General features: G+C 36.3%; 1 protein-coding gene across 1 annotated transcript; it reads right to left on the bottom strand.

The window, feature by feature from the left end:
• Positions 1 to 2,303: 2,303 nt before the first annotated feature.
• LOC121373753 (perlucin-like) lies at positions 2,304 to 14,626 on the bottom strand. The gene is made up of 4 exons (XM_041500507.1): positions 14,263 to 14,626; positions 12,393 to 12,487; positions 10,759 to 10,852; positions 2,304 to 2,951 (listed from the first exon to the last, which is right to left on the bottom strand). Exons 1-4 carry the CDS (start codon positions 14,588 to 14,590, stop codon positions 2,728 to 2,730), a joined length of 741 nt encoding a protein of 246 aa, XP_041356441.1. The 5' UTR covers positions 14,591 to 14,626; the 3' UTR covers positions 2,304 to 2,727.
• Positions 14,627 to 14,838: the final 212 nt, after the last annotated feature.

Genomic DNA, 14,838 nt, shown 5'->3' with positions numbered 1-14,838 from the left:
TAGTTTTCCATCAAAACCTGTAATTTCTGTGATTATTCTGTAATTATTTGTGATATTGAAATCTATAGTAGAAGACAATTAATTTTTTATACCAGTGGCTATTCCACCTGGTGAATTAAATCTTTTTTCCCCCTGTTATTCAGAAGATGGTATAGCCAGGTAATAATGTTGATGTGCAGTCTGTTTGATCTGTTTTTGTTTCAGTAAAACAAAGAATATCATGCTTAGATATAAATTCTACAAATTCAGGGATTTTTAGTTTACTTCTCAGCCCACACACATTAATAATAATAAAATATAATTGAGTATGTTCACAACTGTCACAGGAGTTCAGTGAATTGGGATTGTTATGGTATATTTCCCCAGCTACATAAGGTTGATCAGTTTTGACAGTGCTCATACAGGGCGGGTTAACATTTGTGGTGCCAATAGGAACTGTATGTACATACATGGTATACTATCACAAGATATATCAACATTCGGGGTAATATCAGAAGGTAACTATACATGTGTAGTACTGGTACAAGGTGGGTTAACATTTATAGGCATATTATTAAATGGATTTGCATGTACATATACATCTGAATAGCAGGGTGAGTCAACATCTGTGTTGCTAATAGGAGCTATATGTGCATCTGTTGTATTATCATAATGTGGATCAGTATTTGATGTACTATCACAAGATATATCAACATGTGCGGTTCTAACAGGAGATATATGTACATCAGTTGTATTATCATAATGTGGATCAGTATTTGATGTACTATCACAAGGTATATCAACATGTGCGGTTCTAACAGGAGATATATACACATCTGTTATATTATCATAATGTTGATCAGTATTTGATGTACTATCACAAGGTATATCAACATGTGCGGTTCTAACAGGAGATATATGTCCATCTGTTGTATTATCATAATGTGGATCAGTATTTGATGTACTATCACAAGGTATATCAACATGTTTGGTTCTAACAGGAGATATATGTACATCTGTTGTATTATCATAATATGGATCAGTATTTGATGTACTATCACAAGGTATATCAACATGTCTGGTTCTAACAGGAGATATATATACATATGTTGTATTATCATAATGTGGATCAGTATTTGATGTACTATCACAAGGTATATCAACATGTTTGGTTCTAACAGGAGATACATATACATTTGTAGCACTACAACAAGGTGAGTTAATATAATTTTAAGCAAATTATTCATTGCAGTTAAGTATACATTTGAGATACTATCACAGGGTATGTTAACATCTGTGGTCAGGGCCGTAGCTAGCGGGGGGGGGGGGGGGGCAGGGGGGCAGTTACCACCCCCACCCCCCACCCCGAAAAAAAAATCCGGAAAGCATTATAGAAACTTCTTTTAGACTATTAACTATTCAGGTGCCCTCCCCCACACACACCCCAATAACAAATCCTAGCTACGGCCCTGGTGGTACTAGCAGGAGGTAACTATACATTTGGAGCGTTTCTGCCAGAGGGTAAAACGGGTATGGTGCCATAACCAAAATTTTACTTTTTTAAGTTAACTTTTTGACAAAATTAATTACTCTTATCATTACTCTACGATTTTCTTAACCCCTACCCTAAACTTAACCCATTTTTTTTCTGGGGGAGGTCCCCCATACTACCTGTTGCCTGTTGACTGTGGTTGCATTCAGTTCCACAGCGCCATACACAACCATTTCTTTCTGGCAGAAACACTGATTTGTAGTACCACCACAAGATGAGCTAATATTTGAAGACAAAGTAATAGCTGAGGGTAAATATACACTTGAAATACAGGGTGGTTCAACATATTCATTTGAATTACTATCACTGGGCGGGCGTTGCTGCTGTTACTATCACAGGGTGGGTTAGCAGTGTAAACTTGTTTGACAGGTGACTCAACTGTACTAATACTCTCAGCAATAACATGGTTCATGCTATTAAAGGGACATTCCTGAGTTTGGTACAATTTTTAAGATGTTATCGACTAACAGAGACGTTTTAACGATTGTAATTACATAACAAATATATTTTTTCTGCATAAAATATTAGTGGCTGTATATTAAACGTGTTTCTGGTCGTTCTAATATTTGTACTAGGTTAAATTTCATTTTATTTCCTAAAATATAATTTTTTCGTACGTACGAAATTATTTGAAGACAAAATTAAGTTTGGGCTTCTTACAAATATTAAAACGACCAGAAACACATTGAATATACAGACACTGATATTCTAAACAAGAAAATATGTTTAATATGTAAGTTTAATCGTAGAAATATTTCATTAGTCGGAAACATCTTACAATGCAAAAAACTCAGGAATGTCCCTTTAAGTAAATCATAAGGTAAGTTATTTCTTATAGCAACATTACTTAAATTGTCACTGTCAGAGGCTACATCAATATTTGATATAATATCATAAGGTATGTTGGGACTGTTAACGTGCTCACCTGTTAAGTTAGTGCTTAGTAGTAGTAGTAGTAGTAGTAGTAGTAGTAGTAGTAGTAGCAGTAGTAATATCCAGTGCTTCTAAAACTTTTCACAGATTAACCCTGCGCCACATTGATGGGCGTGCTCGAAAACATAGCGTGATATGCGCACGTAAAAACAGTTCAGATCAGATCATTATTTTACTAAATCTAACAGCGATACATTGAAAACGCAACATAATACAACCCTGTCATCAGAGTTCACACGTGTTGTTTTCATACTGCTCGTCTTCTAAAACTGTTCACAGATGAATCCTCTTCTATCAGAACAAAACCAGTCATTCCAACGGAAGCCATGTTGCTGCCGCAGTTCTACGCAGTTGTGTTCCCCTTTTCCGTTATTTGGTTGGTCTGGGTACCAGTTGGTGTAGTTTACAGGTTTATGTGATCCGGTTGACATCCACTGAAAATTACCTTCAACTTGTTGATCGTTTGCCCCGATCCAGTAACCAGAATCTAAGAAAAACAGTTTCAATTATTATTTCTGTTATTTCATCTACATTGTATGATGACCTAGAGGTCAAATGAGCGATTTTGTAATGCAGCTATGCGTATGATGTCATATGAGTGACGTCAATAGGGAATAAGTATACTACTATAGGTATATGACTTTGGTTTATCTGTCATCGTAATCAAAACAGTGGTTGCAGGATAAATATGTATATATGGATTGTTTGTCATCTGTTGTGAATTTATCGATGTAAAAAAATCACAAACAGTATAAAATCGCGTAACGTAGCGATCCGATTTTATACTAAAGTTGTGACTGTTATAGGTAGTACTAAACCAAATAACTTCCGGCTGGGTGAAAGTTGGAGGTGCACCGAGCTTTTGATAGACAAGTTAAAACACCCATTCTCACCAATGTTGCACGCTTTAAACAATTTGCTGTCGTCGTCGATTTGTCATTCAAAATAATGTGATAGGATAACAAAAAATGTATCGCTTTCTAAAAGCTATCAACCAGTACTCATGTTGTCAATCGGAAATAGACTAGGAGCCGTAAGATGTTTTACTAAATTTACCTGCCCGAAGAAACAATTTTGCCAATTTTACGTTGTCGTTTGGAAAGTATGCAACACTAACACGACGACAACATACTATTTGCAATAGGTATTGCGATAAATATGTGTTGCAACAATGCTGTAATATTCCATTTTATTTATGTGAACATTTGAAATAAATAATTATTCAAGCAAAAACGTTCTAATACTTTGAACATTGTCGCCCAAATTCGAGTAATCTACGTTACATTTTGTTTATAAATACAAGTTATGTTAATAAAACCAAGCAAAATAAAATATCAAATGCATATTTCAGAGCCCTAACATGACCAAATCGATGACAAGTATACTTGTTACATTTAATACAAACTACTGTCTCTATGTTGCAAAATAGTAGCGAATTTCGAAGCGTTGCGTTAAGCATGCATTCTACGAGACCGCCCCTATCATACACTTGAGTAGTGCCAATCACCCATAGGTTTGTGTACGTAATGCGGTAATAGCAAGTAGTCTCATAAATGCTGACCCACCCTGTGATAGTCTCATAAATGTGGCATTATTTTACTATATTACTGTGAGTGGAGAAGCATTTGAAATAATTTACGTGATGTAATCAACGTTACATGTAAATGCTAACATTGCTATTAAAACGATTGGTCGACGTTTATTATTGATTCCCACTAAACGTAGTAGTCTCCCTTGCCAAAACACGTTCTTTGAACATTACTATATGCCTTCAAAATCTATAGGTAACGTAGGTAACAATCTATAGGTAACGTAGATTAAACATATCTTTTTTTTTTTTTTAATTAGAGTAAAATTCAGTAGTATTGCAATTAAATCTAAGTGTTAGTCGACACTGAGTCTTAAATATAAAATTAGTAACATCTGAGCTTGAGAACCAATATTTAGTCATTAATTAATCATTGAATGTGTCTTGTCTGCAGCACTTGTTTCAATATTAACGAAGATTACGTTTTCATTTCCAGGATTTCAAGGGTAAAAATTCAGAGAGATTATAGGCAAACAAAATTTGAAGAGAAAGAAAGAGAGAGAGAGAGAGAGAGAGAGAGAGAGAGAGAGAGAGAGAGAGAGAGAGAGAGAGAGAGAGAGAGAGAGAGAGAGAGAGAGAGAGAGAGAGAGAGAGATGTACCTATAGTAGAAAGAACAACGGACAATGGAAGAGAGAGGAGAGACAAGGTTAGAATATGGGTAAAACAAAAAACAAAAAAAACATCACAGGGAGCGAATGAAATAAGCTGAGGAGAATATTTCTTATGTTGGTTCTAGTCCATATACGGGTATGGATATTATTCAGGACAACGAAATCTCTTCAAGTATATGGCGAAAAAAATAAAACGAAATCTACGTTACTGTTGCTTTCTCACAAGCATTACCGTTAAATTAACTTTATTTTCCTACTTATTTTACGCAATTTACCGGCCTTGGTGGCGTCGTGGCAGGCCATCGGTCTACATGCTGGTAGGTACTGGGTTCGGATCCCAGTCGAGGCATGGAATTTTTAATCCAGATACCGACTCCAAACCCTGATTGAGTGCCCCGCATGGCTCAATGGGTAGGTGTAAACCACTTGCACCGACCAGTGATCCATAACTGGTTCAACAAAGGCCATGGTTTATGCTATCCTGCCTGTGGGAAGCGCAAATAAAAGATCCCTTGCTGCCTGTCGCGACAGCGGGTTTCCTCTAAAATATCTCTGTGGTCCTTAACCATATGTCTGACGCCATATAACCGTAAATAAAATGTGTTGAGTGCGTCGTTAAATAAAACACTTCTTTCTTTCTTTTACGCAATTTTGTTAGACATATTGTATGCTGGGGGTTTTCATAGGAAACCAATGATGCATAAGTGTGCAGATTTGAAAACAGCCCTTATTTATGGTAAAAATATTCTATTTTATAACTTTTATAACTATTTTATAACTTTTGTCTTTGCAAATTGTAAAGAAACTAAGGTATTGAAACACTGCATGTGTGACTATTTGACACTAGTCACACAATTAACTTAAACGTTTGATTTCATGAAATAAGTTCATGTTGATTGTTTATTCTGCCAATTACGTGTTTTCTAATCTACGGGGTGTTTTTTTCACTTTGGTAATTTACGTTACATAGCTATCAATCGGGCTCAGTTATACAATTGAATCATGATTTTGACACATTGAATAGAGTGCACATTTAATAACATTCACTTGCACCTGCTTTCACAAAGAGGTATTATAATACTTAGTAGTGAGCATATTTTTACATTATGTTTAACATAGAGGTAGTTGTTATTATTTGATAATATGGCCTATTTTAACTAATAACAATCTATCGAATAACATCAACTGATAGAAATGCGTGTAATTACTTTGTAAATTATTTGAAATAACACAACCATCATGTAATACCATTGAATGTGGTCACGTAACTTACTTTTAACATTTTATAGCGTTATGTTAGAATATTCGCAACTTTGACATTGTGTGTGTCTGAGTCCTGAAATTTGAAATACTGATCTTTTAATAATAGTTGTTTTTGTAAACATTCAAATGTTCTCAATTTTGACTATTTTGCGCTGCCAATTTGTGCAACATTGGTGAGAATGGGTGAAAACCCCAAGTCCTGTAATTGGTGATAAATGCGAGTGTACTGGTTGTGAACAAAAAAAGTTTTATCTGGGCAAAAAAAAAAAAAAAAAACATTTATGCAATTTTATTTCATCTAGTACCACTGTGTCAAGTAGCCGTGTGCTTGAAACATGTATGGGGTACCTGTAAAAAAACAATTACTCAAATTCTGTGCGGAACTAGGGTAGTCACAGACGCTACCCGTTATGTCTGAAATGAGCAGCTTCACCGTGATTGTTTTCTGATTCACTTTAAGGGTGAGGGTGGTAGTATTTATATTCGTGGTGTTCATGTCGATTGATACGCCGCAGGTAGGAGTTTTAGCCACATATTACTATTGTCGTCTATGGGATTTGCGTTGGTTGTGTGCGCCATATACATCGATAAATTCACAACAAAATTAGAAACAATTCTTATAATTACAAACAGCACAACCTATTTAGTTTACCAACAGTTTTTTTTTATGTAATTACAAACACAGGAATGTATGCAGAGGGTGGGTTTCAACGGCCGAACTCTCCCCTTGGTCAAGTATATGTTTTCTTTTGTTTCAATATTTTTTTCCCCAGGGAAACATATTTTATCCCCTCTTAAATTTCGCTAGCCTTCAGTTTAGCACCCCACCCTCTTTTAAAATGTATGCACAAGCGCCTGGATACACCACATTTAGTTAAAATACATATTAGTCAGCTTAGTCACCAGTGTGACAAAGTTTGACGTCACTTTGCGCTGCATATCTGCCACCAGCTTAAAATTACTCGCTTTTCAACACAAATATTACAGCTTCCCATTGAAATACAGTGATATTAACAGCATACTGGCACAGATCACTGACCTATTTAATGGTCTAACAAATTATTACCTGAACAAAAATAATTTGATTTGTCCCTAAATGTACTTATTCAGCCATCTTCATAACCACCATACTCCATTTATTAATGACATTTTGTAAAAATAATTGAATTATGGCAATGGTCCATAATTCAAAAAACTAAAATTGTCCAGAGGGATGACATGGATTTCACTCCATCATGGTTCAGTTAAGGTGATGCGATAGCTAGATTTGGTTTCCAACGATTAATGTAATTTTTATTTATTATCCATTTTTAGAGAAATAAGGTCCTGAAATGCGTGACAGTATGCCTTTAAATACATGTACATACACAGCATTTTATCGTCTTTCCAACAGATATAATTATTTAATTTGTAATTCGGTTAAAACTACAAATAACGATTTTCAAGAGAGCTCTGTCAATGACGTCGCGGCCATGTTTACAGGTGATAGGGTCACATGATATTTTTTTCTTAACGCGGCGTCTGACGTCAATGGCTTGTTTTGGAAATGTTCTGGGGCGTTCAAGACGTGGTCCATTGTAGAGAAAGGTCGAGTTTGTCACTGATAACGAAATGTGATATTGTAAATATAATTTGAAAAACACTGAACTTTAAATGGATTTTGAATATATTTCTATACTTCGGCACATCGAGTTCACATATTCAGTTGTTAAACTGAACCTATTTCTATGTTTTCTTTGAAGTTTCAAGTCATTTCACCCTAGCGCATTTGAGCGCAAGGCTTCCTAACTGGGGTTGTGTCAGCAGTCATGGCTGTAGCCATTTTATCAATCCCATGATGCATCGTTTCAAGGTGGCACTGCCTATAGCTATGTTACATGACCTCAGACCATAATTAATTTCGCTATATGTTTCTATATAGCCTTAGTTTCTGTAACATTTTTATTAATATCAGCAGGCTCGTGAAGTTTTGTATGTACCTTTGCCTGCATGGGGGACACATACCCTGAAAAGGACAACCCCTGTTGTCCAGCTCTTTCTCCCAGCATTTGGTTTAAACAGACACACCCTCTAAACCAAGCCGGAGTACACCCATTTTACACAAAAAGCACTACTTTTGCATGGGCCGGAATTACCACAAACAAGTCTTCAATGTCAACAAGTTACACATGTTTACAAACTACATGCTATCCCCTGTCACTTCAGTCAAACAGTTGCCACTTCATAGCTGTCTGCCATGAAATAATCACAGTCAAACAGCAGACTACTTGCGCGGTCAAATTTCCGGATTTTGGACAACCAAATTGGACGATAACTGTAATCTGAGGCCACATGTGTTTTTGTTTTTAAAAATAAATATTAAGCTGTTTTATTATAACTGACCATGTGTCAAATATTTGAGGTGAATCTAACCCTAATACATTATGGCTAGCGAGCTGTCACCCACAATTATATTGTTTTGGTTGTTTCTTGCAGTCTCCCCTCACATTAATTAGCATATCTTCATTTAATTTTAAGCATAGAAACAAACCTACAGTTTTAATAAAGAATAGTGTGTGACAGTAATACAAGTTTAATAGTTAAATAATAAAAATTGATATTTTAGGTAGGCCTAATATTCCGATCAGTAGGCTACCAAGTACCCTACCCCGCATGCTATATTGTCCCTTTTCAGTGTATTTTCCGGGGAAACATGACCCGACCCGACCCTCACCCCCACGCCAACGCTAAAAACTTTGCTAGCCACAGTCTAGACCTCCTCTACACAATTTCCTGCACAGGCGCCTGTTTTACAAAATACTTCGTTTCAACGCTTCAAATTAATTTTATGTGTACTTTAAATTCAGGGGCGGATCCAGGAATTTTAGCAGGGGGTAGGTGGGTCCAGTCTTGAGCCTTTGAAGGGCCCCCCCCCCCCCCCCCCCCTCGATAGGAAATTTTCATATTTGAAGATAGCTTTAGATGGGTTTGAAGTATATTCCCGTTATCAAAATCCTGCTTGTTGGTCACGAGCTGTAATAAAAGCAAAAATAGTAACATTAGTATTTGTATAAACATGTTTATGTTGGTCTTGTATGTCGATTTTTAAAGATAGGTAGGGCTTAGATGTCCAAAGTGTTAGAATGAAGACACTGTTGTACACATTATTGTAAGCATAACTGGCAGGCAAATCAAAACATAAATCAGCCAAAAACAAACAAATAACGCAATCCACCCCCCCCCCCCCCCCCAAAAAAAAAAACACCCAACAATAAAAAACAAACAAAAATACAACAAAAACAAAACAAACAAACAAACAAACAAACAAACAAAGAAGAAAAAAAACAACTAAACAACAAAACAAAAAACAAACAACAAAAAAAAAAACAGTAACAAAACCAACCCCCCCCCCCCCCCCCGCAAACACACACACACACACACACACACACACACACACACACACACACACACACACACACACAAAAAAAACACCGAACAAAAGCAAAAAAAAAAAAAAAAACATATAACCTAGACGAACACGCACATTTTCTATCTATATTTACAGTGACATGCATTAATCACATTTGTATTATTATTATTATTATTATTATTATTATTATTATTATGATTGATTGATTGATTGATTTATTTATTTAATCTTTTTTTTTTTTTTTTTTTTTTTTTTTTTTTTTTTTTTTTTTTTAACAGCCTTTTATGTTTTGGAAATGTATTTTTATTGTCAGTCAGTTTAAATCAAGACCAACCCCACCAAACCACCACCCCCAAAAAAGAAGACACGTCACCCCCAACAGCATTAATTTTTCTTCAAAATAGTTTCACTATCATTAATCATATTTGTATTATTATCATTTAAAAAAATATAAGTAATAAATATATATATATATTTCAGCCTTTTGTATTTTTTTCCAAATGTGTTTTGTGTTGCTCAGTTTAAATCAAGAACCCCTCCCCCCCCCCCCCCCCCCACCACACACACACGCGCATACTAACCAAAAACCCCCACAAATAAACAACAACAAAACACAAACACTCCAAATATACACATCGCGATTAGTAGTTGAGTTTCACCGGCAAGTTTAGAAAAGCGAGTCAAAATTTGGCAGACATATTTCACAGCACGCCAAAACTTCAAGGTAGTACTAAACCAAATAACTTCCGGCTGGGTCAAAGTTCGAGGTGCAACTTTTGATAGAGAAATGAACACCACAAGTCCTGTGATTGGTTATAAATGTGAGTGTGTTGGTTGTAAAAAATAATAATTTCATCTGGGTAAAAAAAATGTGCAATTTTATTTCATCTAGTACCAATGTGTCAAGTAGCCTTGTGCTTGAAACATGTATGGGGTACCTGTAAAAAAAAATACTCGAATTTTGTGCTAAACTAGAGTAGTCATAGACGCTACCCGTTATCTCAGAAACGAGCAGCTTGACCCCCATTTTGTTCTGATTCACTTTAAGTGTAAGGGGTGGTAGTATTTATATCCGTGGCGTTTATGTCGGTTGATACGTTGCAGGTAGGAGTTTTAGCCGTATATGTTACTATTGTCGTCTATGGGATTTGATTTGGTAGTATACACCCTCAAAGGACTATAACTTGCTAACCACTAAATATTTTTCCGTCCGGTTTTCATTAATTTACATCTTTTGGTACATATTTTTGTTTGAAATAAAAAACTTGACCATATATTTATTTTTTAATGTTTCGTTGTTCTACCTATCACCAGTTCCTTTTTGACGTGAACGGACTATAATAAACAATGTATGATTCACATCAATATACACATTCTATGTGTTGTTGTTTTGATTAACTCTAAACATTTAAGCATACTTACTCGCTGCATTTTGTAACAGATATTCCCGGATGAATTTGTCTTCTTGAGCTGACGTTATGATGACAAGGTAGGAAGTCATGTTTAGGCAATATGCCTAAAAACAATATATCAATATATAATAATAATAATAATAATAATAATAATAATATAATAATAATAACAATATTTCCCCATGTAACAGTGTAAAAAGTTTAATTTGTCTATGGCCGCGCACATTACTTTTACGTCACCATTTATTTTTATAACAGAAAAATTAGTGCTACACAAAGATCCCCCATTCACCCCCCCCCCCCCCCCCCCCCCCCCCCAGCAGAACAAGATTAGAAAGCATCATTTTCAATACTTAGTGTGTGCGTAATAAGATTTACAATACTACTGAAACATTTCTCTCTGGATTTGACACCTATGTTAATAGTGTTCGCACTTATTGATTGGGAGTGTGGCATTTTCGCCCAAGTCAAAATGTTGCAATATGTATAATTTTGTAAAAAAAAAAAAAAAAAAAAAAAAAAAAACGCTCGGTTTAAGATCGATCCCCGTCGGTGGCCCATTGGGCTATTTCTCGTTCCAGCCAGTGCTCCACAGCCGGTGTAACAAAGGCCGTGGTATGCACTATCCTGTCTGTGGGATGGTGCATACAAAATATCCCTTGCTACTAATGAAAGCATGTAACGGGTTTGCTATCTAAGATTATATGTCAAAATTACCAAATGTTTGACATCCTCTAGCGGATGATTAGTAAATCAATGTGCTCTAGTGGTGTCGTTAAACAAAACAAACTTCTTTATCTGCTCTGCTTGACAGCTCATATAACTGAGGCGTGTGCCCAGGACAGACTACTTGAACATGAATGGGAAGGAAGGAAATGTTTTATTTAACGACTCATTCAACACATTTTATTTACGGTTATATGGGTGCGGACATATGGTTAAGGAACAAACATATATTGAGAGACGAAACCCGCTGTCGCCACTTCATGGGCTACTCCTTTCGATTAGAAGCAAGGGATTTTTTACATGCACCATCCCACAGACAGGATAGTACATACCACGGCCTTTGTTACACCAGTTGTGGAGCAATGGATGGAACGAGAAATAGCCCAATGGGTCCACCGACGGGGATCGATCCTAGACTGATCGCGCATCAAGCGAACTCTTTACCACTGGGCAACGTCCCGCTCCAACGAACATGAATTGGATGTAAGAACGGAAAATATATGAAATGATAATGAAACAAAATTAAAGGGACATACCCTAGATTTTAAACAGAAAGGCATATTTTTTACTATTAGAGCCGTTTTTGATGAATGAAATCATACTTTACTGAGATTTTATTGTTTAGATTAACAATTTCCGTACATTCGAAGTGTTTTTGGTCATCCTGTTGGTTTTAATATCACAAAATGCATCTCTCATATTTTTTAAAAACGCACGTGCGTCTGAGAAGTAACAGTTATGAAGTCGAGTTTTAGTCTATTTTTAGAGGATATTTCACCATTTCAAAGTCACAGACTCCTGTTTCACTCAATTGTAACTATAACCAAATGTGTTACAAATGTGTAGATTAACTAAACTTAAGTGCTAATTTTCACGGGTTGAAACTGGGGTATGTCTCTTTAAATGTACATGTAGTACCTTGCCTTCATCCCATGATCGGACCGCTGATTTCGGTGAAAACCAGTAACAGCTGTTTTCGTATTTCACAAAACCAGGCTGACATGTGTCTGAAACTAAATAGACGTCCTATTATTTTCTATCAACATCTTTTTAACACAGACTGTCACACATTTTATGAAACAACAGCCCTCCCACGTTGTTAAAATGGCGAATAAAGTTAAAGTTTGTTTTGTTTAACGACATCTCTAGAGCACATTGATTTATTACTCGTCGGCTTTTGGGTGTCAAACATTCGTTAATTGCAACATATACATTTAGTTTTAGGGAGGAAATCCGCTACATTTTTCATGGAAACAGGTGTCGACCCATGCCGGCTCTTTCGTCCAGGACAGGATTTACCATTAGTAGCAAAGGATCTTTTATATGCACCATCCCATAGACAGGATAACACGGCCTTTGATATACCAGTCGTGGTTCATTGACTGGAACCAGAAAAGCTCAAAGTTCCCACCGACGAGGATCGATCCGAAACCGACCGCACATCAAGGGAGCGTTTTACCACTGCGCTACGTCCCGCCCCTAAAAATGTAGAATAATATACTTTTTCCTCTGACATGGCGAACGGGGACTGGGCTACGGGCGGGACGTAGCCCAGTGGTAAAACGCTCTCTTGATGCGCGGTCAGTCTGGAATCGATCCCTGTCAGTGGGCACATTGGGCTATTTCTCGCTACAGCCAGTACACCACGACTGGTATATCAAAGGCCGTGGTATATACTACCCTGTCTGTGGGATGGTGCATATAAAAGATCCTTTGTAAAATGTAGCGGGTTTCCTCTCTAACACTGTATTGCGAAATTACCAGATTTGTGACATGCAATAGCCGATGATTAATAAATCAATGTGCTCTAGTGGTGTCGTTAAACAAAACAATGGGTTTTTTTTTTTGTTTTTTAGCATGTTAATCGAAGGCAATTAGACCAATAATTCCAAACCTGGCATAACAGCATCGAATCAACATCTGAAGGCAAATTACTTTACTAAATTTAAATTACTCGAAAAACTATGCGCCATTCTTCTGAAATTCAGAACGTGCAATCCAGGGGCGTAGGCTAGGGGTGTTCGGTCGAACTTCATGGGCTACTCTTTTCGATTAGTAGCAAGTTATCTTTTATATGCACCATCCCACAGACAGGGTAGTACATACCACGGTCTTTGATATACCAGTCGCGGTGCACTGGCTGGAACGAGAAATAGCCCAAATGGGCCCACCATCGGGGATTGATCCCAGGCCGACTGCGCTTTGAGCGAGCGCTATACCACTGGGCTACGTCCCGCCCCCTATTATTATATTATTATTATTATTATTATTAAAAACAGGTACCTAGCACACTAAAATTCAAATAATTATTTAACTAAAATAGTATAAGCAGCCTTCGAACATTTTTAAAATTAATTTCAGAAATTACCAGAAAATTCACCAAACCATAGACAAACATCTCAAATATCATTTAATACTAATTGCAGATTCGTGGAAATTGTATAACTATATCTGACCGTCTTATCACCATGTGTCTTCATTTAAAAAGGTATTTTCAATTATGTTTAATTTAATCGCAGACGAGTACATGAAAAATAAACAGAAAACAATATTATTACAACACAAATAGCAAAAACCTCAACACGACTACCAGAAACTACCAAAACGTACCAGAACCATATTGAATAAACAGACATTGATATTATAAACCAAAAAGAAATGTATTTAGTACGTAATTGTAGTCGTTAAAATATTTTATTATTCAGAAACATCTTACAATGGTAGCAGACTAGAATAAAACACAAAACAAAACACAAAAATAAACATGAGAAACACAGAGAAAGTTCACCAGAGACATATCCATGCGCAGCTTCAACCTCCGTTCCGACGTTACAATATGTAGAACATGTTCCATTTTCAGCATACGTGAAGAGAACACACTGATCATCTCTTAAGCATGTATTGGAACAATCCACCAGTCTCGAAACAACACCTTTCCAGAGGTCGCAAGCATCCACTATCACTGGAATACTGGACACTTTTCGAAACATTTTTTGTTTGCATGGGATTACTCCCATTATGAAAATAGTCATCACTATTAAGTCAATTAAAGCTGTATGTATAACTGTGCAAAGCATACTTTGTATTAAACTGTTGTCGTTAGTGTCTTTAATCATGGACTGATCACAGGAAACAACACTCCGAGAAGTGTGTTTAGTTTCGTGTCGTCTCCTGACTGGTCTATATACAACAACGAGCTCGTCCAGTTATGTTTCACAATGTTCCTATAATCGATATCTATATTGCATAGCATAACCAATGGCAGAACAGAACATACACCAACAACACAGTTGATTATTAGAAAGATACAAAACAAGTGCTCATTAATTGGCATTGTGCCAGTGACTAAAAAGGAAACTAAACA

This window comes from Gigantopelta aegis, chromosome 5 (genome assembly GCF_016097555.1).
Source record: "Gigantopelta aegis isolate Gae_Host chromosome 5, Gae_host_genome, whole genome shotgun sequence".
Lineage (NCBI taxonomy): Eukaryota > Metazoa > Mollusca > Gastropoda > Neomphalida > Peltospiridae > Gigantopelta > Gigantopelta aegis.
The sequence above is the reverse complement of the archived record's forward strand: the minus strand, read 5'-3'. Positions and strand labels throughout refer to the sequence as shown.